We start from the raw sequence: 26,200 nt of genomic DNA on the forward strand, positions 1-26,200 counted from the left end.
GCAATACTTAATAATGATGCATTCGATTAGCCTACTGTGTTTCATTCCAGACTTTTATGAAAATGATTCCTTTTTATTCCACTGTTACATGGGATGCTTGATACAGGTTCCTTAAAATGTGGTTTATAAAGTTAAGGAAGTTTATCTTTATTTCTAACGTGCTAGATTTATTGCAAAAAAAGGATGCAAAGCTTCACTAGTACCTGTTGAGCTGATCATATCATTTTTCTCTTTCAAACTATTAACATAAGAAATTACATTAATAAATCTTTAGAAAGCATCTATAATCCTTCACTCCTAAAACAAAAATGATGCAGAGCATCCTCTTAATCTTTGGCAATTCCCTTATTGTACTGTGCCTTTTACATGCTTTTGAGTGGAATTATAAACTCATTATTTCCAAACATTCTTGTATTCTAATAAATGAATTTAAAAATATATATTTTCTTCTTGAGACTGCACTGACAATATCCTGAAAGTACATGCTATATAGTGCTCTCTATCATTCGTTTTCAAATAGTCTATCATTTCCTTCCTTTTTTTCTTTAACTTTTATTTCTAGTGTAATATTCTAAAATTTCCAAGTTGACAAATTTTGTTTGCCCTTTAGATTTTTATTTTCCCTTACTGCACTGAGGTTATATTGGAACACAGCCTGGCTGGTTTTGGAGAAATTTATTAAGATTTTATTTGCTATGTGGTCAGTCCCTGATTTTTCCCCCATAGGTTTTTGATCCTCCTTTGCCTGTGCTTTCTCTTAAGCTACTTCATCTCCATTTACTGATTCTCAGCTCATAAAGCTATCATTTAAATCCAGAAGTCTGCCATCACCTTCCATGCAAAAATGATGATAATGTTTATGACTGCATCTTCAAGACTGTGGACTAAAGTTAAGGTCTCCTTTTCATTTTCTGCCTTTCATCTGTCAAGAAATCTACTTCACCTCTGTGAAGCCCCCTACTATATCAAGTATGCTAATTAAGTTTTGTCGCCACTGCTTTGGTATGCAGATCATGCAGAGTGCTACATGTGAATCACCATACTCCACTGGATTTGAGGGAGCTTCCAGTGCTCTTAACTGAAATTAGTATATAAATATCTATGAGCTCTAATGCATAAAACAAAGATAGAGTGAAAAAGAAAGAATAAATACCTTTTAAACACCACTGGAAATAATTAGAGCATCAACTAATTATTGTACACACACACATACATAAACGTGCAGGCACAGACTCACACACAATTCAGTCCATTCAATTTTTGTCCTGTCAAAGCTAAAGATGCAATATTATTCCATCAAGAATATCATATCACTGCATAAACATGTATAAGTTAAGAAGAAAAGAAGGCTTTGCATTGGCAAGAATGGCAAATCCTTGCTGCAGAAGGATCAAAGCACATTGTACTTCAGAACTACAAGGTGCTACAGCCAAATCCTCTGAATCTTATTAACAGGTTATTCTCAGAAAAGAATAATTTCAATAATGCAATTTCAATACAATACTTAAGTATTTCCCAGAATAAAGCTTATTTTCAACTTCTTGCCTCTTTAATCCTTATATTCTAAAGATCATAAGAAATTAAAAGTTCTTAGAGCAACTGAAATTGTTTATGAAAGACCCCCATGGTATTTCCTTATACACTAATACTTTCCTTAATCCTCTCTTCGACAAACCTTTATCCTCTAGGTGAACACAAAAGTCAACTCTCTTATCTTTATTTCTTCTTTTATATTTCATCTACTTTCTGTCTCTAAAACTGTGCCTATTCTGGACATTTCATATAAATGAAATTTCATATAAATCATGCAATATGCCACACTCACATCTAGTTTCTTTCATTTAGGATAATGCTTCAAAGTTCATTTAAGATATAGCATGTATAGCAAGCACTTCATTCATTTTTATGACTATGTATAGTATCCTATGAATGGATATACCACTTTTTGTTTATCTATTCATCATTTAATGAAATTTTTGTTTTCTACTTTTTGGCTTCAGTGAATAATGCTGCTATGAATAACTGTATAAGGCTTTGCAGGAACTAGTTTTGTCTTGGGTTTATGCCTAGGAGCAGAATTGCTGGGAAATTCTGAGAAACTGCTAAATTATTTTCCAATGCAGCTGCACCATTTTACATTTTCATTAGCAAAACATGAAGGTTCCAATTTTTCTACATCTTTGTAGAAAATGTGTTACTGCCTGTTTGATTATGGCCATTCTAGTGGGGATGAAGTGTTACCTCACAGGGATTGGTTTGCATTTCCCTAAAGACATGATGTTGAGCATCTTTTCATGTGCTTATTGGTCATTTATGTAACCTCTTTGAAGAAACTTCTATTCAAATTTTTGCCCATTTTAAAAATTTGGTTCCCCCATGTCCTTTTAAGCCTCTTAACTTCAATTGAGGCTCATTTGAGCCTATTAACATTAATGAAAACTTATTCTACTTGTTCACTAACAAGTGCTTTTTAGGAACACTGTTGTTAGACGCTATTCAAGTTAGGAATTAAAAAAACTCACACAAACACTCATTTGAAAAGTTTCATTTTGGGTTGACAAGTAATAATGCTAATGTCCTAAACTGATTATCATCTGTACCATATTTAAATCCAAATCTGACCCAAGTGCCTATAATGATAATCAGTGCAGAAGTTTACTATATTCAACAATTATTTAGTGAACATTTATTGCCATATGGTACACAAGGTTCTGAAGATAATAAAACAAAAGAAACAAGTTAAAACATGTTAAGAAGTTGACACCAGTCTCATATAATCTTTACCAACAGTTCTATAATGTTACTACATTTAAAATTCGATAACCATGGCCCCCTTACTCACAGAGTATCATTTACTTTAAACCAATAAACATGTTCTAAACATAGTGTTAGTGAAGGGAGCATCTGAGAGGGAGAGTTGCTTGACCCAAATCTGGTGTTTTGGTTATTCCAGGAGGAAGATGCATATACCAAGTCATAAAAGATGAACAGAAGTTGGCCAGGCAAGTCAAAAGAGAATGGAGATGCATATGAAAAGCACAGGTTGTAAGGCTATTAGATATGATGGGGCATTGGAAGTAAGACAAGATACTATAAACATGGAAAGAAATGAAAGAAGTCCCATATGTCTATACTCTAGAGTGGGTAAGGAGTGCAATAGGGGGCTATGTGGCTGGAAAAATCAGCAGAACGCAAATCACAGTTTTCTAAGACATGTAGGAGGATTTATCCTTGTACTACTGAACGGAATTATAGAGAAGAATGGCATGATCCAGTTCAGGCTTTAGAATTTATGAGGGTTGTGTGATGCAAGAGAATGAATGAGAGGGGACAAGATCAGAGGCAAGGAAACCAATTAGGAAACTATTCTGATGATATAGGTGGGCAACTATTGTGACCTAAACTAGAAAATAGTAAGTGATGCAGATATTTAGTAAAAGGTAATATCCACAGAACTTTCCGATTTATTATATTCATTCATTCATTTTTTTCAACTTATATGTATTGTGCTTACTAGGTGTCAGGCTCTGCTATAGACAGTGGGGATAAAACAAAGAAATAAATTGTACCTGTAAGATGAAAAAATAAAACAAACCTAGAATAGAGGAGACTTTAGGGGATCAAATATTTAAAGGATAACATTAAAAAGCATAATTAGGATTGTTCTGCATGTCTTCAGTAGGAAAATTTAAATAATTTAGAGAGTTGAGGGAACTACTAGGGTCTGATCCAGCAAGTCTTTTGTTTTGATGACTATCGCTATGTGAAAGTGAAAGTGTTAGTCACTCAGTCATGTCTGACTCTTTGAGACCTCACAGGCCTTTGCCTCTCAAGCTCTTCTGTCCATGGAGTTCTCCAGGCAATAATACTGCAGTGGGTAGCCATTCCCTTCTCCAGGGGATCTTCCAGATCCAGGCATCGAACCCAGGTCTCTTGCACTGCAGGAAGATTCTTTACTGTCTGAGCCACCAGAGAAGCCAGACGATTGTTGTAAATACATAAATATTTGAATTTTTTTAAGTATTTAAAAATTTATATGGTGGTCATGATGTCAAATATATTTTAGCTTTCTGTCTTTATTAGTTTCAGTAAGATAAAGACATAAAGTATAAGTTATGATTTTTATTTTACAAAAACTGTAGGTCTTTAAAGTGAGGTAAAGCTACAATAACTTCTTTTACAGAAAGGTAATATACACTTATATATTTATTCCAAGATAAATGTTTACACAACTTAACCTTTCCTGTAGTATTAATGTGTCAAGTTTCTTCAGTTTGCACTACAATACTTGAAAAAAATGCTATTAAGCAAAGTTTCTTTTTATGGTAACACAACTTAACCTTTCCTGTAGTATTAATGTGTCAAGTTTCTTCAGTTGCACTACAATACTTGAAAAAAATGCTATTAAGCAAAGTTTCTTTTTATGGTAAATTTAGATCTAAAGATGACAGGATCCTTACCCACTGATTAGCACCTGCTACAGAAGCAGACTGTAATAGAATAAAATAACTCCATGAAAGTTAGTTTATTCAGTATACACTGTTTGATTTATCATTTTTACTACTAAGGAATTTAAGGAAGACATGTATTTTACTTTCCAAAATTAAGGGGGAAAAAAATCTCATAAGTGTAAAAAAATATTTTACAGTTTTCCCTGGCTAAGAACCATACCTACTTAACCATCCCAGAAGAATTCCAATTTAAAAGTTATAAAATATGACCATATAAAACAATAAATGCAAGGAGATGATTAACTTAAATTCAGGACCAAAGAAAGGGAGCCAGTCAGGGAAAAGGCATCCGAAAGTTTTCATGTTTATGGTATTTCTCTAACTCTTCGGTGAGATGGTTTGTATAGTAGATACAGTTCTCTTCAAAGAAAAAGAATCAACAGAATATAGATAATCTATATCTGTATTTATAACTGTTACCATATCCACGCGTGCATGCTCAGCCATGTCCGACTCTTTGCGATCCTGTGGACTGCAGCCTGCTGGGCTCCTCTGTCTGTGAGATTATCCCAGCAAGAATACTGGAGTGGCTTGCCATTTCCTCCTCAGGGGATCTTCTTGATTCAAGGATCGAACCCATACCTTCTGCACTGCGGGCGCATTCTTCACAACTGAGCCACCAGGGAAGCCCCATGTATATCCATCTCTATCATCTATATATACAAACAGAGTACTGGCTCACACAATTATAGGGGCTAACAAGTCCCAGGATTAGCAATAAGCAAACTGGAGCACCAATGATGTAGTTCCAGTCCAGTCTAAAGGCCGGAGAAGACCAATGTCCCAGCTCAAACATAATTGGATAGACTGAACTCTCCTGCCGTGCATTTTTGCTCAAATCAGGACTACAGGGATTAGATGAGGCCAACTCACCCCAGGGAGAGCAATAAACTTTACTCAGTCTATTGACTTAAATTTTAATCTCATCCAGAAAATCTCACCCTCATAGACACACCCACTATAATGTTAAACCAAATATATGGGCACCCATGGCCCATTCAAATTGACATATAAAATTAATCATCATGGTTCACTATACTGGTATTCAGAATTACCTTTTTAAAGTATAAATAGTTATGTGTATGTGTATGCTCTTTACATGTTTAATAGGAAAAGCTGAACTCAAAGATACTATTATGACAGGTGACATTAGAACATGTGTTATCTAATGTATTAATAGTAAAACAAAAATAGATAAAAATCTAAAACTGGGTTTTGAATAAAAGGAAGAAGAAACAAATCTCACAATCACCAAGGTCATAAAAAACAAGGGACGTCTGAGACACCGGAACAGACCATATGAGACTGGAAGAAAGGTAACAACTTGACGCAGTGTGATGCTATGGATTCGGTCCTGTAGCAGAAACAGGACATTCCTGGAATAATGCTGCTAAGTTCAAACCACTCACCAATGTTGATTTCTCAGTTTTGATAAATGTACTAGGACACTGTAAGATGATAACATTAGAGGAAAGTAAATACGGGTGAGGTGAACTTTCTGTACTGTCTTTGCAACTTTTCTGTATTTCTATTCAAAAAATAAAAAATTTAGGTAAAAACCTATCAGGCTTGACAACTAAGTCAGTTGCTAGGGTGGTATCCTTTCAGGAGATCAGTCTGATTTCCAAGCAGGAATGAGGCACTGATGCTTGTCTCACTAGTTCTGAGTGTTACGTACTCCAGGAGACCAAAAATAGATTGCAGACATTAGCGACAACAAACCAAGACCTCTGCTCAGCACTAAATATCTTAAAAGCATAAAATCAGCAAGAGTGGAGATTTACACATGAGATAATCCGGAGGTTGCTGTTAAGCTTGTAGGACAACAAGATGAATCTATTTGGCTGGATATGTAAACATTACACATTTGTTCTCAGGGAAAAGGCTGTATATTAAGGACAGAGAATTACACATTTTTCATTAAAATTGTCACAATCATTGTTATAACACCATGTCATATGGTCTAGTGTGCCTTTCAATTTTGGAATTTTCCAAGCATGTGAAGTCCTTAAAACCAAAATTAAATTTTTCCTTTCAAATTGAGATCCATTTATGAAGGCTTAAGTTGCCAAGCAAAGTGTATCAATCATGAACAAGTAGCTGCAGAGTGAACACTATACGTCTGGAACTGAGCTTGCTGCTGTATGTATTTCTGAAGAACTATAACATTGTCCCTGTGGTTTAATATCACTAATCTTGTTGGATACATAAGATAAATGCTTATCAAGTACACTCATGTTAGCAAACTTGTGACTTGCTCTATCATTGCTTTTCATGCCCCAATCCACAGGAAATAATTTTTTATAGGTTAATTCTCAGAACTGTAAGTGATGTTTTTAACTGCTCAAAATTCACATGGTGAGAGGTCTCACATGAGAGCAACATAACATATAACCAAATGAATTCAACTTAGACCTTTACTGATATGAATGTCAAGTGCAAAGGCTGGGGCAAATCAATTCAAACTATCCAACTTGAGTTACATAATGATTATGTCTAGTCACTGTGAAGAAAGGGGCTTTCAGATGGAATGCTCCATACCAGAGTTTTTTTTATTTCCTCATGTACATTATTCCTAAATAATCTGACTGTGGACAAATAGGGATACAGGAATAGTTTTTTCTTTACATTTTTTTCAGCATCACAGGATTACTATGTGAAGAAAAATCTTTTTCTCATCTTTATTTTTTAAGAGGACCAACTACTTGTTCTCATCAAGAATTCTCCACACAGCTCTACGTTATCACATTCTAAGGATTAACAAGTTATAATGATCAGAACCTCAAAAAAATTCCTGGGGAAAATAAAATTAGAATAAGATGAGACCCAGAGTTAGCCAGAAATTCTTCATTTTCTAGGAACCAAAATGCTGAAATTGCTTCATAAAATGAAAGAACAGAAATTTAGAGTTTGACTCAAATCCCAATTCTTGTATTAAAGTATATGTAAGAAAAGCGATACTTGGTATATTTGTGTGTTGACTTCTTTTTGAAATCAACACTGCTAAGAGGCTATAGACGTCTTTAAAATACTTAGAAAAGTGGAGGTACAAATACATTCTGGTGTAGTACTGCTCTTTTCTTTCTATTTTATTCCTCTATACTGGCATAATGAATAGTCTATTGCTGTTTAAGACTTAAAACAGCTGCATTTCTAATTCTGGCAGATTATGAGGGATTTTTATATGGGTTGCATGTTAAAAGCAAATAAATGACATGCCAACCAGCAAAATGAGAGTGCTGGGCAGATGGTAGCACGGCTGAGTTACTGAATTGAAGTGCTATGTGCTACCAATCATGGAACATCAAAAAGATATTTGGCAGCTTTTCAAGTGAAGCCCAATCCTTTACCTCAAGCAAAAATAATTTATGTGTCCACAAGATCTTCAAATAGCCAGTATGAACCAAAGATCTTCAGGAGCCATTCTCCAGTTGCCCTTTGTGAACACAGGCAGCCTTCAGTGACTTTATTTCACAGATTTTGATGGCATATACAATTCTTCCTTCCTTCTTTCCTTTCCTCCTCTAGGTTCTCCTGTGACTGTGTGTGTGTGTGTGTGTGTGTGTGTGTGTTGAGAGACACAAAGAGAAGGAATATGGAAACAGTGTATATTACAATTTCTCCTACTTCTAAGGGGCTTATCTTGGAAGAAGTCAAGGCTTTTCAATATATTATCATAGTGAAAAAGAAACTACCCATATAAGATCATGAGATAATACTGATCAATATTAATCTTCATAGGTCCATCTTGATCAATACATTTTAAAACTGCATTTAGAATGTTACCACGTAAATTCTTGCAAATCCAGAGATGACTTTCCAGAGAATAAACAGATGGGCACTATTATCAAAGAACGGTTTGGCCTTCAAAATCAGGACTTTCTCTATTAAAGGCATCTTATAAAGTATGAGATCAAAGCTATATAACTTTAAAAATAAATATTTTAGAATTTACATTCTTAATTAAATGCTGTCCTTTCTACCTTGGATAAGATCCATTGTTAACCTCTGATATTTTACTATATTGAGAAAATGTGAAATAAAGAAATGAAGTTATTAAAATATTGTACAAATAGTCTGTATACTATACCATGATGCTTCCTTCCTGATGTATTTCTTTTCTACTATCTACTTTTCGCATGTCCTTCCTTACTAAGATGACTTTACAAGACCTCGATGTCTTAGATAATGTGTTAGCTACTGTACATTATTATCATTGTCAAGCCTTAGTCTGAAGGCACACAAACTCTAAATAGCTTTTTCAATGCCACAGCTATTAAATGGGCTGATGGGAACTGGATTCAGACAGTTTGGTGCCATAATCTGTGCTTTTAACTGGAGTTAATACTAGGATATTCTGTGTAGCACAAAATGAAATAAGATAAAGAGATCAAGAAGCCCTGAGGAAAGTGAATATTGTGCCAAATAAAATAATTCATACAGTGGAAGTGATGTAGTACTTACCGGTACCATAAATGTGGCCCTTGAACTCAGACTTGAGAGGCCAACGCTAAACCAAGAAGGAAAATTAGAGTCCTAAGAGCAATATTATCCACAAAATAGAGCTGCTTTCAATATTGAAGTCTGAGGAGTTTATCCAATAAAGAAGTCACAGGATGATACAGTAGAACATTTCTCTCATGACATTCTGGTAAAAATATGCTAGCAGAATTTTCAGTTGTCTTATACATAACATCTCCCAATATGCCATATCAAATAACATTTCCGTTGAAAGTGTTTTGCATTGTGTGTGTGTGTGTGTGTGTGTGTGTGTGTGTGTATACAGTGTTTCAGAGTCTTAGTGAAATTTCATTTATCTATCTGGCTGCTCTGTCCAAGAGAACTTTTTTTGATTGTCAAAATCTTCTAAATCACTATGACAGTTATTAGCCAACATGCCTATTAAACACTTGAAATAGTCAGTGTGACCAAGGAATTAAATTTTAATTTTAGTTTAGTTGTATTCAACTGAAATCAGCCACACATAGTGGCTACAGCATTGGACAGGGCACAGTCAGACCCTGGTGGAATACATATCTCTCAGCCGATTCTCATGACTACAATTTCATGTTTTTATAACAGATGGACAAAATAAAAACTTAAATGCTTCTATTTTCTAGTTTGAGCCCAAGCACAAGAGTTTTGTGTTATTTACCTCAGCAGGAAACTAACTATTTTTTCAGCGTTTCTGACTCGAAAAGAATCCGTACCATCTCTGTTCAGAACTGATCCAAGAACATATGTGGGCTTCACTAGTAGCTCAGCTGGTAAAGAATCTGCCTGCAATGAAGGAGACGCCGGTTTGATTTCTGGCTCAGGAAGATCCCCTGAAGAAGGGATCGGCCACTCACTCCAGTATTCCTGGGCTTCCCCAGTGGCTCAGATGGTAAAGAATCAGCCTGCAATACAGGAGACCTGAGTTTGATTCCTGGTTTGGGAAAATCCCCTGAAGGGGGGCATGGCAACCCAATCTAGTATTCTTGTCTGGAGAATCCCCATGGACAGAGGAGCCTGGCAGGCTACAGTCCATGGGGTCGCAAAGAGTCAGACACGACTGAGTGACTAAGCACACATATGCACAAGAACATACTTATTTACAAGATACTATTACTGCCTAAAATATTTTTTGTATTATGGTCAGATCCTGGAATGCGTCTATTTTAGTATCTTTGATGCGTCAAAGTTTTTGTTTTTGGGTTGAAATGTGATTTTTGGAGATAAGCTCCAAATAATTCTAAGTTAAATCTGGTAAATAAGAAATTAATAAGATATTTTATATGCTTTATAAACCAATTATAAAGACAAAATTAACGTTAAAAGACAAAAAGAACAAGAACATCTCATTATGTCTTCTACAACAGAAGGATTCTAAATACGCAAGTCTTCTGAGACCTGTTATATCACTGAGGTGCTAACATGGTAAGATTTATATACAGCAGATCAATCTCCACCCCAAGAAGCAATTATAAGGAATTTTTGGTTACATAGAGGCCAGGAAATATAGAGTTTTAAAAACTCCTCTGTGTGGTTTTTCACTATCCATGTGTTCTTTTCCTGTTTATCTGGATGACTTACAATACTGTCCTCAGTTACAGACGTGGTAGATGAGAAGAGAAGGAAAAAGCATGATTTCTGGCTGGATATTCACTTGCCAAGTGGTAAAGAACTATGCTAATTTTGTGTAAACAGAGGGGCTCGATATGTCCTGCTCTGAGAACCACAATATGTATAGGGATAGAGAGCTCTACAGAGATTGAGACTCCAGTTGTGGAGTGCATGACTCAGCTTTTTTATAGACCTCGCAAGCTGACCCTTAGGCACAAACAGCTGTTCTGCTGGATGGATAAAGCCATAGAGCTTCAGTGTGAGGAGAGGAAGGAGGAGTGGCAGCAGCAGGCAAGGTCAGCCAGCACCCCAGGATATCACTCTTTATTCCTTCCACACTCTGCAGCAGAAAGCAGAGCCCAAGGCCAGCTCCAGGGTCACCTCTCTGAGCTCTAATGCCAGGTATGGAGCACTGAGGCACCAGAGAAAGAAATGACAGTAAACTGATGAAGGAAAGTGAGATTAATATGGAGGGGGAGTGCATTAAAAAGAAGTGACTACGAAACAGGTTTTAGATAGAAAGCAAGGATATCTGTAAGAAAAGAGCAATGTGTGGGAAAGCTGATTCAAGCAAGAATGAATGGCCTTTGATAGTAAATGAGCTTACTTGGTCACAGAGATGTGCATAATACAGGAGCTGCAAAAATTAGATAAGAAAACAATTTGTATTTTATGAATTAGGTTTCATTTTACATGAGAAATGTTGTGAAAGACACTGCAATGCTTTGAAGGAAGAACTGAATTTCTAAAATAATTTCCAAAACATAATTAGCTTTTAAGAACATATAGAATATAGCAAGAAATCAGAAAAAAAGGATTAGTCATATGACAATATAGATCTTACTAACAGATTAGGCCAAGAGTCAGCAGGTAAGCACTGAAATTCAATTTCAACACAACAACAATTTTGGATATCTTACATGGAGCAACTATTTAAACATTCATCTGTTTGTTGGTCTGTTCATTTTGTTATTTTAAGTTTGTACTTACTGACTGAACAAATAGACACTGATTGTATGTCATATGTTAGATCATGAGGATTCAATATCAAAATAAACGATTCCTGTTTCAAACAATGTGTAGCCCAGTGGGATGGAGAGGGGCACGAAGAAAGAAAACTTCATATGTGCCAGGCATCTTGTGAATGTTTTCTATTTATTCTCATGAAATCTAGAATCCAACCCTATACTGGAGACACTGCTATTGCTATTTGACAGGTGATAAAACGTGGGTTTGATCCCAGGTTGGGAAGATCCCCTGGAGGAGGACATGGCAACCCATTCCAGTTCACTTGCCTGGAGAATCCCCATGGAAAGAGAAGCCTAGCAGGCGACAGTCCATGGGGTCGCAAAGAGCCAGACATGACCAAGCGACTAAGCACAGCACACAAAAGACTCAGAGGAATGAGGTGACTTGCCAAACACTAAGTAAGAAATAAATGGCAGCTCTAGGGCTTAAACTACAATCTTCGATTAGAAGTCCACTATTTACCAAAGTTATGTGGATGCTACAAAAGAAATATCCATATTTCTGAAAGAATATATATAAAGCACTTAGAACAGTGCCAAACACATCATAAATGCTGTATGTCCTTATATCACTGCTGCTGCTGCTGCTAAGTCGCTTCAGTCGTGTCTGACTCTGTGCGACCCCATAGACTGCAGCCTTCCAGGCTCCTCCATCCATGGGACTCTCCAGGCAAGAGTACTGGAGTGAGGTGCCATCGCCTTCTCCGCCTTATATCACTATCATTAATCTATTTCTTAAAGAACAACATGGGGAAGAAACATTATTTATTCAAAATTGTGTTAACCTAAGAGTTTGGGATTAATGTATACACATTACTATATATAAAACCGAAAACCAACAAGGACCTACCTTATAGCTATGGAACTATACTCAATATTTGTAGTAACCTATAAGGGAAAAGGGGCTTCCCTGGTGGCTCAGAGGTTAAAGCATCTGCCTGAAATGTGGGAGACCTGCGTTCAATCCCTGGGTCAGGAAGATCCCCTGGAGAAGGAAATGGCAACCCTCTCCAGTATTCTTGCCTGGAGAATCCCATGGACGGAGGAGCCTGGTGGGCTACAGTCCACGGGGTTGCAAAGAGTCGGACATGACTGAGCAATTTCATTTTCATAAGGGAAAAGAATCTGAAAAAAATGTATGTATGTATAACTGAATCGCTTTGCTGTATACTTGAAGCATAACATTGTAAATCAACAATACTTCATTAAAAAATTAAAGAGAAATATAATGTAGGAAAAATGCAACACATGTATGAAATTTTCAAATGAAGATTCTTCAAAAAATCCTTTGTCTTACGCCCCATGTGACCTGGGGCATAAGTCTTCTCTTCGATTTGAAATTAAGGACAGTTAGGTTTAAAAAGTATAGAGAAGCAATGTACTCTTATACTGTATCTCCTTGGAGAACCCACCACAGTAAAGGGTAAATAATCGAGAAAACTACCAAAGTAAGGGAGGAGTGCTCGGAGGCCTCATCTCCCCACAAGGTCACAAGTAAGAAAGGGTGGGAAATCCGACAGCCTGCTCTTTGCATTCGCTTTTCAGTGAGAATGGTTAAGGGTGTCACAATGAGACCCAAACCAGGTTTATTTGAAAGGTAAGAATGGAAGAGAATTAATAATACTAATAATCAGAAATGCTGAAGACACAGTTAATATAAACCATACTTAGAAGGAAAGAGTAATGACCTATAATCTTATATTTCAGGGTTTCCATTGTTACAAAACCACCTGCACAGATAACTGCAACTAAACTTGGACAGGAATTGAGACCACTTAGCCAGGCAGAGCTAGATACTCCAGAACAACTACAAAGAAATAGAAACTGAGTAGTAAAGGCCAGGACTTTTACAATCTAATTACCGACGCAGTATTAGGGTTGAGGAGGTGCTTCCTATGATTAATTCTGCTTTATTAAAAGCAAACAAACAAGCCTATGTCTATATAACATACTCCTGGATAAATAATAATACAGCAACCTAATACATCACTCTCAAGGTTTATTCCTTCCATCCCTATTTCAGAGGGGGAACATACTACTAAGGAATGTACTATATCTGAGAGAAATAGATATTACTTGCACAGCACCATTAAATCAATAATTTACACTTACTACAAAATAAAGAAGAACTAGCTGGAATTTTGTTACTTTTTTTTTTTCTGGCTTATGGTTTAGGCAATGAATCTTACAGAAAAACATAGTTATAAGGATACCATAAATATACTGATCCTAAGACACTATTTCAATTTTGATCAGAACTAAGAAATTATATGAATGGATCCTATTTAAACAAGGGCACAGTTACTTTTTATTTCATATTTTGTATCATAACTCTACCGAGAAGAGCCTCCAGAACTTTCTTAACCTGATCACAATTTGTACGTTTATTAAGTATCTATTTTTATGAGGAAGAGGGAAAATACTGGCCCTGTGATAAAGATCACGTCAATAGAACTTGTAGCTAGCTCGTTGCTGGTTTTGTTGTTAAAATATCATCAGTGTTTCCCCGAAATATAAACTGTCTTACTATAGTAGGAACTCACTGAACAGATTCTCAAGAAATCCTATTTACTGGTCCAACTTCAAAGGGCTAACTTGAAGCAGTATGAAGAGTTTAGTCACTTAGATTCAAGCTCTGGTTGATACTACCCCTACTCACCGCAGGATATGGGCAAGTTAAAATTTATATTCCACAGCTTTTAAGGTATCTGATTTCACTATGTCACAAAGTCATTGCAAAGGAAACAGCAGTGCTTATGTAAACTGCTTCAAAAGCCTATGCTACTGTGTAAACAAAAATATGTTGCTTCTTAACTCCTGATTTCCCATGGTTCAAACATTGCTCTCTGTGAGAGAGCAGTGCCCTGTATACAGAGAATGAATACACCCTCTGACATCACTGGTCCATGGGCATGACCCAGAGGAGTACTTCCCATGTGAACTGCTGAACCCAAGACTCACCAAATAGAGTGGGGAGGGGTGGGGCAGGTACTATTCTGTGATACAATGAACTTGAGAAGTGATCTTGGAGAATTATCTTTCCTAGTAGCATTCACCAAAGTTCTGAAGAGTCCTGCAGTAAATAATTCTTTAAACATTGCTTAAAACAACATTTCTCAAAGTAATGAAAGAACAGGATTTCCTTCTATGGTATGTTTAACAACCACGAACATCATGGGAAAAGATCACTTAACAGTCTGAGGAGAGCAATCAAAACAGCTAATATCAACTCTGCTGCTTCTAAGCACAGAAATTCTATAAAATTCTTTACACAGATTAATTTATCTTAATTTTTATAATAACCATACAATGTAGGTACTATTGTTTTCCCCATTTTATAGATGAGGAAACTGGACCACAGAATTATTTAATGTCTTAGCAAAGATGTTAAGGTGAGTACCATACATACACACTATATATAAACCCAGATAATCTGGCCCTGGAAACTGTACCCAATGCTTAGGGATACTGCTTTACTTGCAAACTGAATAAAACATGGAATCTATGTTTCATCATCACTGTATGATACTTTCCTCCAGTATAAGCTCCTTTTTAGATAAAAACAAAAACAAACAAAACAGAATTTCTGAATCCCAGAGGTTGATTTCTCTGGTGGTTCAGATGGTAAAGAATCTGCCTGCAATGCAGGAGAACCAGGTTCAATCCTTTGGTTGGGAAGACTCTTAGGAGAAAGGAATGGCTACTCACTCCAGTATTCTTGGGCTTCCCTGGTGGCTCAGACAGTAGAATCTGCAGTGTGGAAGACCTGGATTTGATTCCTAGGTCAGGAAGATCTCCTGGAGAAGGAAATGGGAACCCACTCCAGTATTCTTGCCTGTAAAATCCCATGGACTGGGAGCCTGGCAGGCCACAGTCCATGGGGTTGCAAAGAGTCAGACACAACTGAATGACTTCACCTTGCCTGCAGAATTCCATGGACAGAGGATCCTGGAGGGCCCCAGTTCACGGGGTCACAAAGAGTCAGACAGGGCTGAGCCACTAACATACACACACATGCAACAATCACGAAGGAAGTCAATGGCACTATACGGCCATAAAATCAGTTTTTCAGCCCCTCAGGGGAGTCCGCAAACCATTTGGCCGATGTGCTGAACAACGCATGAGGACAAGACTTAGGAAGATGAAAAGGAAATGAGATGGTGCTAAGGCAGCTGTAGCGCTCCTTGGTATCCCCTTCTTTTCTCATCTCCTTCATGAACTATACCCATATGGTTACTGTATCTATTTTACTTTTAAACTCTATCTTGATCTCTACCTCATTTCCAGCTCTTTGTCACTGCCCAAGAATAGGTCCAAATCCTTCTAACTGGGTATAGCACTAGCTTTCCAAGGAAGCTCCCATCCCTAAACAGTTGGGGACAAATAACCAGATGTATAAACAACACTGTGCAAAGGTATAAATAATATAGGATACTCTATTGTGAAGGGTAATGAAAATTTCCCAGAAAAAATATGGATTTTTACTGTTAGTAAAAGAAAGAAAGACTTAATATTTAGCTCTAAGACTTTAAACTGTGATTTTATTTGGTAAGTTCTTATAGTCCTTGTCTATTTTCTATTTAATCACCTACAAGATAGATACATACACACAAATACACAATTATTAGAGATCAAGTCCAAACAAAACAAAGCAAAAAGAGTTGAGTCATATGAACACAGTCCTGTTATTAATATGCTTGACTATGGCTGAATTACCAGGCTTCAATAGAGATTCCTCATGAAGAAGACTTCAGATAAATTCCATTAACTTTCACAGCTCAGTACCATATACTTGAACTTGACTTTGCCTTTAGTAAAAGAAATTTCCATTTGCAGTGTTTTCAGACTTCATAACAATAACAACAGACAAAGTTTTGCCAGCTGTGGGAGTGTATATGGTGGGGTACTTCTATGGAGTTGTGTTTTTTTTTTTTTCCTCTATAACCTACTCCCATCCACCCATGAGCAATCTTTTCCTGGCTTACTGGGTATAAAAGCACTAGCTCAACCAAGCCAGGTTTTCCAAAATTAAAAAAAAAAAGAGGGGGGAGCCAGTGAATTAGCCAGGAGCAGTCCAGTTAGTACTTACAGATGAGGAAAGGTCTCAGCAGAAAATGACATAAGCACAAGAAAATTTTTGATGTTGTCTGAAGAGACAAGAGGATTTAACTTTACTGAAAATTAATACTTTCCATATTTTCTGACATAGTATTACCATACTATGTCAGAAAATGTTCCTGGTGGTGGAATGTTGATCAAACATGAAAAGAATCAGATTATGTTTATGTCACTACAGAGTAAAATTTAATTTTTCATGAGGAAAAACAGAAAGCTTGGATAAATGAATTTTAACAGTAAAATTATAGTCTCCAGGAGGGAAATTTCCACAGCAAGTTTATGTTCTGGAACTGGTCAAAAGGCCACAGAAGGGATGGCCAGTGTTTGGCTCCTCTGCTCCGCCTACCCATCGCATTTTGAATGAAGCTGACCCTTAACCACACCTCCAGGAAATAGCATATTTCTCTGGCCAATCATAGCATCCATTCTCTTCAAGGACTGGTTCAGGAATGAGTATGTTTATGAGCTTCCTTGCACCATGACCTGAAGTGTCTTAGTAGCTATCATTTGTCTTGCCTCAAATTATAATGTAATACAATCCTGCCCACATCACAGGCACTAATTTCATGTCAGGGCTGGGTAAATGCATAGCAAGGAGACTTGAAGTTCAATTTACTCTTGAGGATATATCTAGAAATAATATTTTTACAACAAATAAGTATTTTTACAAAATTGTGTGTATGTGATAACTTCTGATGTGATAGCCAATAGCCAATCAAAGCAACCCATACATGTTTACTGAGAACCTCATGTCTATGGTAACAAAAGGACAGGGAGAGAGGCCTGCAACACGGCAGTAAGGCCAGGTGAAGGACAGGTCCACCCTGAGCCATGCTGGCAAGGGATGGTGTCTGGCAGTCGTGTGTGGTTCAGGAACAGGGATGGCAAAAAAGACTGGTAAAGCAACTCAGATCACAGACAGGTATGGCAGGAACTGCTATGATGTAACAGAATATCAAGTAGTCAATACTGCATCCAAGTGATGTAAGACATGAATACAGAGGGCCATGAGCTGTGGGGAAAGAAGGATAAAGTGGGACATCTAATCCAAACATGGCAGAGTTAATGATTAAAAACTACAGTGAAAAAGACAGGAACTGTGTATTTGGTGGCAACTGACAAGTTGGAGGAGGAGTGCTGCCAAGTGGAGATCTCCGAGTTGGGGCTGCGTCTTATCGGTGAGGTCAGAGTTGAGGCTATGCTGTGGGTGATTGACAACAATGGGCAAGGTAAGCAGTGCAGGGGAAAACAGGGGTGTAAAATGGAGGGGTGGGAGGCTTTCAGTAAAAACTATTCTTAATATGTACTGAGAAAAGCAAAAGACTGAGCGTTAGAGAGGGAGAGGAGGTAGAAGAACATAGCTGCCAAAGATGTTTACAGGTAAATGCTGGAGATCTAAACCCAACTGAATGTGTAGGCACATGCCGTGTATGTGCACTACATGCACACACGCGTGTGACATATGCGCATGTATGTGAATAACATAAGGGTTAAATGTATCAGGGAAGTGGAACTACGTGAAATGTGAAAAGGGTTCAAAGGTTACGGTTCAGGAGAAGAATCAGATCAGGCTGTTATAAGATGGCTTCTTTTAAATACCAACCAGACAGCTGCTGAGCAGGTGGAAGAGGCTTTCCTGAGCCAGGTGATTGGACAGCAAGTGAGGAAAAGGGGCACCTTTAAACACCCCTCAGCACTGTGGCCAGGGAGATAGGAGAGGTGCAACAGAGAACATCCAGGGTGGATGATAAAAGAGGTGGAGCGTAGGCATAGCGAGGTTCTGGGTTTGCACAGATGGAGAGGAAAAGGAGAACACCGTTATGTCAGGTCAGCATGGGGCACAGCAAGTCTGCCTCACGGAAGGCACGGGGATAAGTGCAAATGGGCAGCAGCTCTCCCCGTAAGAACACACACATATAGCTTGCATTCAATCTGTAGGGTGTTACTCTGAGGACTTGACAACAAAAGTAAAATGGGAAGAAAAAGAAATAATTGAGAATTCCAGTTCTGAAAATCTTCATATATTTCTGGGCAGAGCCACAGGAAGAGGGCTCAAAAACATATTCTTTGCAAGGCCGACTGGCTTTGAGTCTAATATGAATTATGGTGACAATAGATCCAGTGCATGCTGTCTCTGAATAATTTATTTCAGGCTGCCTCCAGTGTTCCAGAAACAGGAAACTCACAGGACAACACGGCGAGGCGCTCATGCTGTGAGGCCAGGCGCAGTGAGCCAATGTCAAAAGTCAAAGAAAAGTAAAAGGGAGAGCACAGGCGAGTGATTCCCCCTCAAATTTAAAAAAGTGAAAACCTTTTCTTTTTTGGGTTGTTTAGCAACTGGCAAAACTATAAGCAACAGGAAAATTATTATTTTTATCTAGTGAAACCAGCTGTTTTACAGGATCTATCTACCCAACGAAAATGTGGCAATCCCAAGACCTCTCACGGTCTCCTATCAAGGAGATCAATACAGACAGTGTGAACTGGACTTCATCAAAGCAAAGGCCAAGTGAATTATAATCAGTGCATCCAAGTACTGGGCTCTGGAACTTGAGGAAATAAAGCCTAGAAACATTTTTAAAGTGAACAGATTTCCTTTAAGAAGGCCAGAAGGGGAAAAGGAGCAGTACAATCTGCATTTCTCAATAATGACTCAATTTTAACAAAGAAAACAATAAAAATCTAGACCTCTTTAGAATATTGGACTGATCACTGTTAAGATCCCTGCTACATGTGTTCTCTGGCATTTTTTTAAAAAGTTAAATTTGTGCGACAGGCACAGTACAATCCTAAACAAGAAGTATAAATCCTAAACAAGAAATAAAAATCTGGGCAGAGGAAATGCAGCTGTTTCTCAGGGAGTGAGTTGGCAAACTCACACAACATGGCCTGACCTGCTGTAACTCCTGAGCTCTCGTTTCCAACTTGGTCTTGGCTAGTAGCTACTGGAGTTTTGACTTGACTAAAGCAACGGTTTCCAGCCCTTGGCTTTCAGACACTCAGTACATTTGGGGCCCTGACATCTGTCTTAACTTCAGTGTTGGTGAGTGTGTTTTCATTTGCTTTTGCTGTTTCAAGTGATTTACATAATGAATGAACGTATTCATGTGTGTTTTGGGGGATCTAGGGAGAGTGCAAAGTTGGTAAAAGTGACCAGGACAGAACTGGGTAGGGAAACAGCCAATTCAAGAGAAACCTTTTGCTCTTTTTCAAAAGAATGTTGAAAGTTCATATAGACAAAGCCCTAAAATTTCCTCTTGAGGTTGGGTTTGACGTAATTTTTTTTTTTAATGCTGCCTTAAAAATTTATGGCCAAGCCTGAATGGGAGGGAAGTTCAGGGGAATAAGATACATGTATATGTATGGCTGGGTCCCTTTGCTGTTCACCTGAAACTAACCCAACATTGTTTATCGACTATACCCAATACAAAATCAAGTGTTTAATATAAATTAATGAAATCAAAAACAAAACAAAAAAAAAGTAAAACTTATGGCCAAGAATTCTCCAGATGCATAGTATTAATCTATGAATAAAGAAAAAGTATACTACCTGACAAGACAACTTCAATGAGATCGCCTTCCTGGATATCGCTAGCTGTTTTCACCAGCTGAAGGATGTTTTCAGAGGTAGGGTCATGGCGAAAAAGCAGGATCTTATCATACATTCCATAGAAACCACATTCAGGGAACTGTAAATACAAATACCACAACAAGTTAAGCATCAAAATCTCCCTAAATTTAAAATAAAAATCAAATAAATGAATGAATGTCAGAGCACAAACACAAGCTAATTACAAAAGTTCAAAATATCTAGAACATTAACAAATAAAAATGAATGGCCAAGTAGATACTGAAATGACTCCAAAGCAGGAGGAAAGAAATCACAGTTCATAAAAGCAATAACAAAATGATCTTCTAATTACAGAGCAAAAGAACAGGAGAATCTGAGATAAGATTCAAAGAAATTTGTGGCAGTAGAGTGGTTAAGAATTACAGTAAGTTCTAAGAACTGAGTCTTTTCACATGACTTATAGCAATTCAATAACATTAAAATGGGAGTATGTTACAATTCCAATACAAATGTTGTTGCAATTTGTCTGCAAAAAAAAAAGAGGCCAATCCATTTTGGCATATTCAAAAATAAGAGACGACTCAATAAATCTAAATATGTTCTGTGTGTGGGCAGAGGTGTTATCTAGATCCTTTGATTCAGGGAAGCACCAGAGGAAACAATCCAGCTCTCCCTGTTGTTGCTGCTCATACAGCGCAGTTAGTTACCATGCAATCTAGATGAAATAGATAAGTATTAACACAACAGCTAAAAGTCAATTCAAGTATACATAGTTAATATTCTCCTCACAAGGATAAATCCAAGTGTATTACTGAAGATTATCTCCCAGTAGTAGGCATATAATGAAAGCTAATTGAATGACATTTTATACTGAGCAAATCTACAAAAATTCTGACATTAACAATTACTATCAGAATATTAACAATCATTATTATTCCTTACATTTCTTCTCTTCCTTCTAATGCGAGAAAGAGCATTAAATTCAAACCACCGTCCTGGCTGATCAATTTTGTTTTAAAAGCAGAATTATTTGATCAAAGGATAGAAATGTCCTTAAGAATCACCCCAGCGTTCACTGCAGCACTGTTTAAAACAGCCAAGACATGGAAGCAACTTAAATGTCCATGGACAGAGGAAAGGATAAAGAAGACGTAGTAAATATATACCATGGAACATTCCTCAGCCAGTAAAAAAGACGTAATAATGCCAATGGCAGCAACATGGATGGACCTAGAGACTGGCATACTTACTGAAGTAAGCCAGAGAGAGAAGAAAAAATATCGTACGATATCCCTTGCATGTGGAACCTGAGAAGAAATGACACAAATGAACTTACTTACAAAACAGAAAGAGGCTCACAGACTTAGAAAACGAACTTATAGTTGCTGGGGGAGGGGGAGAATGTGAGGAAGAGATAGTTAAGGAGCTGGGGTGGACATGTACACACTGCTATATTTAAAATGGATAACCAACAAGGATCTACTTATAGCACGTGGAATGCCGCTCAACATTATGTGCAGCCTAGACGGGAGAGGCATCTGGGGATACATGTATGGCTGAGTCCTTTTGCTGTTCACCCGAAACGATATCACAACATTGTTAACTGGCTCTACTGAAACATGAAATAATTTAAAAAAATAAAAATCAATATAAAGATATTAAAAAGAGAAAAATCTTAAAGTCAATTTTAAGTTTATTGCAAAGAGCATTCTGTATTAGCACTGGAAGATTTTTATTAAAACAAACAACCTAGGCTAAGGTTGCATGTGAAAATGGCTCTTTTCTTGTATGTGATATTTTCACATAATCAGCAACTGCTATTTGCTTTATAAATCTATATTTGTCTTGTGTGGAAAAAGGTCATAGGTCAAAGAGAGAAATTGTCTTGTTCCTGCAACTTGTGATGTGCCTGACGTATATGTCAATAAAGGCTGATTTTAAGGAGGTACTGTCATGAAGAAATGTCCAGAATATGGTATCTTCTACAAATAAATATATTATACATTCTTCTTTCTTTCTCCATGTTAATAAAATAGGGGCTAAAATCATTTTAAGACACTTTGTGTGAACTGAAAATAAGTATATACAGAACATCCTCTTGCTCTTAAGAATTTGCTGACAAGCAGGATTTATCTGTATATCTGTATACACACTTAGTATATATACAGGTATATATGTGTATACAACTTAGTAAAGTTGGCTTCCTTAAAATGAACACAAGAGCTGAAATGATGTCACTGCTTCCACTGTGCTAATTAAAACTAATACTTCCTTTTTTTGTAATCTCTCCAATATTAATACAGTGAAAAGAAAGAAAGAAAGAACTAAAACACCATTTTCTAAACTAAAACAATGAACAGTTCATGTACTATTTTAAAAATCAACTTCCTTTGATGGGCAATTTATAGTAAATGAAATAGATACAAGTGTAAAAGTCTTAAGTTCTGAGTCTTCATCAACACCAATGCAACAAAAATCATAACCAATAGGAAATATTTTCATCAACCTCCCAAGTTTTATAGTACTCCCTTCTAGTTGATGCTACACACCATTTTGACTCAACATAAATTTACCCTGTCACCAAAGATTAGCTCACCAGCTACAGAATTTCATACAAATGAAATCATACAACATGTACTGTGTGCTCTTTAACTGGCTTGTTTTGTTCATTATCATCTTTTTGAGACTCGTTTATACATTCTATATTTGAGATTCATCTCTCTTTACTATTAATTATTAGCATTTCATTACATGGCTCAAGGATATTTGCTTCTCTGTGCTCCCACAGACAGACATTAGTGTTTTTCCCCTCGGGCTGTGGATATTATAAATAATAACAATATGAAAACTTATGTACAAATGTTTCAGTGGGTATGTATTTTCATTTTCTATGACTAAAAATCTACAAAGAGAATTTCTGGGTCACATAAGTGTATGTTTGACTATATAAATATCATTATGTCAATAATACATTATACTTATTATTCAAACTTTATACAAGACTGAATATAGTTAGTGTTTGTTAAGTGTTCCATGTTCTTCCTTTCTGAGACTGCTTTGAATATTACACGTTTTCTGAATTTCCATACTCATTTTAGAATCATTTGGTCAATTTGTACAAAATAGATCTGTGGTGATTTTTCAATGATACTACAGCGAAACATAGATCAACCAACTTCAGTAAATGTATATTCTAAGACTGTGGGAGACTTTTGTTATGAATAAGGTGGTATACTGCTTAATATATTAGTTTCTTTAAAATGTCTCTCAAAATTTTTTTGTAGTTTTCAGTACATATGTCTTAGAAAAATTTGCTAAATTTATCTCTAAGTTTTCATATTTTCCGCTATCATAAATGGCTAAATAGGAAAAGGAGTACGTCAAGGCTGTATATTGTCACCCTGCTTATTCAACTTATATGCAGAGTACTTCATGAGAAACCATGAGCTGGAAGAAACACAAGCTGAAATCAAGATTGCCAGGAGAAATATCAATAACCTCAGATATGCAGATGACACCACCCTTATGGCAGAAAGTGACGAGGAACTCAAAAGCCTCTTGATGAAAGTGAAAGAGGAGAGTAAAAAACTTGGCTTGAAGCTTAACATTCAAAAAACTAAGATCATGGCATCCGGTCCCGTCACTTCATGGGAAATAGATGAGGAAACAGTGGAAACAGTGTCAGACTTTATTGTGGGGGGCTCCAAAATCACTACAGATGGTGACTGCAGCCATGAAATTAAAAGATGCTTACTCCTTGGAAGGAACGTTATGACCAACCTACATAGCATATTAAAAGGCAGAGATATTAATTTGCCAACAAAGGTCCGTCTAGTCAAGGCTATGGTTTTTCCAGTGGTCATGTATGGATACGAGAGTTGGACTGTGAAGAAAGCTGAGTGCTGAAGAATTGATGCTTTTGAACTGTGGTGTTGGAGTCCGAGTCCCTTGGACTGCAAGGAGATCCAACCAGTCCATTCTGAAGGAGATTGGTCCTGGGTGTTCATCGGGAGGACTGATGCTGAGGCTGAAACTCCAATACTTTGGCCACCTCATGCGAAGAGTTGACTCATTGGAAAAGACCCTGATGCTGGGAGGGATTGGGGGCAGGAGGAGAAGGGGACGACAGAGGATGAGATGGCTGGGTGGCATCACTGACTCGATGCACATGAGGTTGGGTGAACTCCGGGAGTTGGTGATGGACAGGGAGGCCTGACGTCCTGCAATTTATGGGGTCGCAAAGAGTCAGACATGACTGAGCACCTGAAATGAACTGAACATACAGTAAAATCTCTCCTTTTTTGGTGTGAATTTCTGGAAGTTTTGAAAACTGTATACCATAACCACTTGATATATATGTACTATACACATCACAACCAAAATAGAAAACAGTTCCTATTACTATAATTGAGTCTTTTCAAGAATGTCATATAAATGGTATCATACAATAAATAACTTTTAATCTGACTTTTATTTAGTACAATGAAGTTAAAATGCCTTTAATGTCTGCAGGGTCTGAAGTGATTTCTCTCTACTGTTTTCTCATATCTGTTATTTGTGTCCTCTTTCTTTTTTGATTAGTCTAGCCATTGATTTATATATCTTTTTTATGTCATATTGTTTTGATTACTACAATATATTTTGAGTCAGGAAGTTTCATGTCTTCAGGTTTATTCTTCTGGCTCATAATTGTTTCTCATTGGAGAAGGCAATGGCACCCCACTCCAGTACTCTTGCCTGGAAAATCCCACAGACAGAGGAGCCTGGTAGGCTGCAGTCCATGGAGTCGCTAACAGTCGGACACGACTGAGCGACTTCACTTTCACTTTTCACTTTCATGCATTGGAGAAGGAAATGGCAACCCACTCCATTGTTCTTGCCTGGAGAATTCCAGGGACGGGGGGAGCCTGATGGGCTGCCATTTATGGGGTCACGTAGAGTTGGACACGACTGAAGCGACTTAGCACAGCAGCAGCCTAATTGCTTGGGCTTTTCAGGGGTCTTCTGTGATTCTATATGAATTAAGATTGTTTTTCTACCTCTGTAAAAAAAAAAAAAAAACAAAAAAACTCCTAGGAATTTTGATAGGGATTGCGTTGAATCCATAGATTGCTTATGGTAGTTTGACATGTTAACAATGTTAATTCACCCAATGCATGATTATGCAATGTTTTTCTATTTATTTGCCTTTGTTTTTGTTCAGAGGTATTTGTTTTCAGCATACAAGTATTTCACTTCATATTTCTCATGTAACCATGGAAGTTCTTTTCATCAAAGTCCATCACCTCTACCATTTCTGATCTGTTTCAATTAGCTCTTTTAATCCCAGTTATGGGTCACATTTTCCTGCTTTTTTGTGTGTGTACTTTTTAAATTCAAGCTAGGTTTCAGCAGTATCTGAACTGAGAAATTCCAGATGAACAAGCTGGGTTTTGAAGTGGCAGAGGAGCCAGAGATCAAATTGCCAAAATTCATTGGATTATGGAAAAAGTAAGGGAGTTCCACAAGCACACACCTACTTCTGCTACTGACTACACTAAACTTTTAACTGTGCGGATCACAGCAAACTGTGGAAAATTCTGAAAGAGATGGGAATACCAGACCACTTTACCTGTCTCCTGAGAAACCTGTTTGCACATCAAGAACCAATAGAACCAGACATGGAACAAATGACTGGTTCAACACTGTGAAAGGAGTATAACAAAGCTGCATATTGTCACCTGGCTTATTTAACTTACACGCACAGTACATCATGCAAAATGCTGGGCTGGATGAACCACAAACTGGAATCAAGATTTCCAGGAGAAATACCAACAACCTCAGATATGTAGATGATACCACTCAAATGGCAAAAAGTGAAAAGGAAC

The 26,200-nt window shown here is 37.2% G+C and overlaps 1 protein-coding gene across 2 annotated transcripts in view; it reads right to left on the reverse strand.

The window, feature by feature from the left end:
* The window catches only part of PRKD1 (protein kinase D1), a 349,952-nt gene that overhangs the window by 133,120 nt on the left and 190,632 nt on the right, over positions 1-26,200 (reverse strand). For both annotated transcript variants that reach the window (XM_052659486.1, XM_052659484.1), the window contains exon 2: positions 20,313-20,451. In XM_052659486.1, coding sequence (XP_052515446.1) covers positions 20,313-20,451 — 139 coding nt within the window. The remainder of the gene's footprint in view (positions 1-20,312; positions 20,452-26,200) is intronic.

Source organism: Budorcas taxicolor, chromosome 21, assembly GCF_023091745.1.
Source record: "Budorcas taxicolor isolate Tak-1 chromosome 21, Takin1.1, whole genome shotgun sequence".
Classification (NCBI taxonomy): Eukaryota; Metazoa; Chordata; class Mammalia; order Artiodactyla; family Bovidae; genus Budorcas; species Budorcas taxicolor.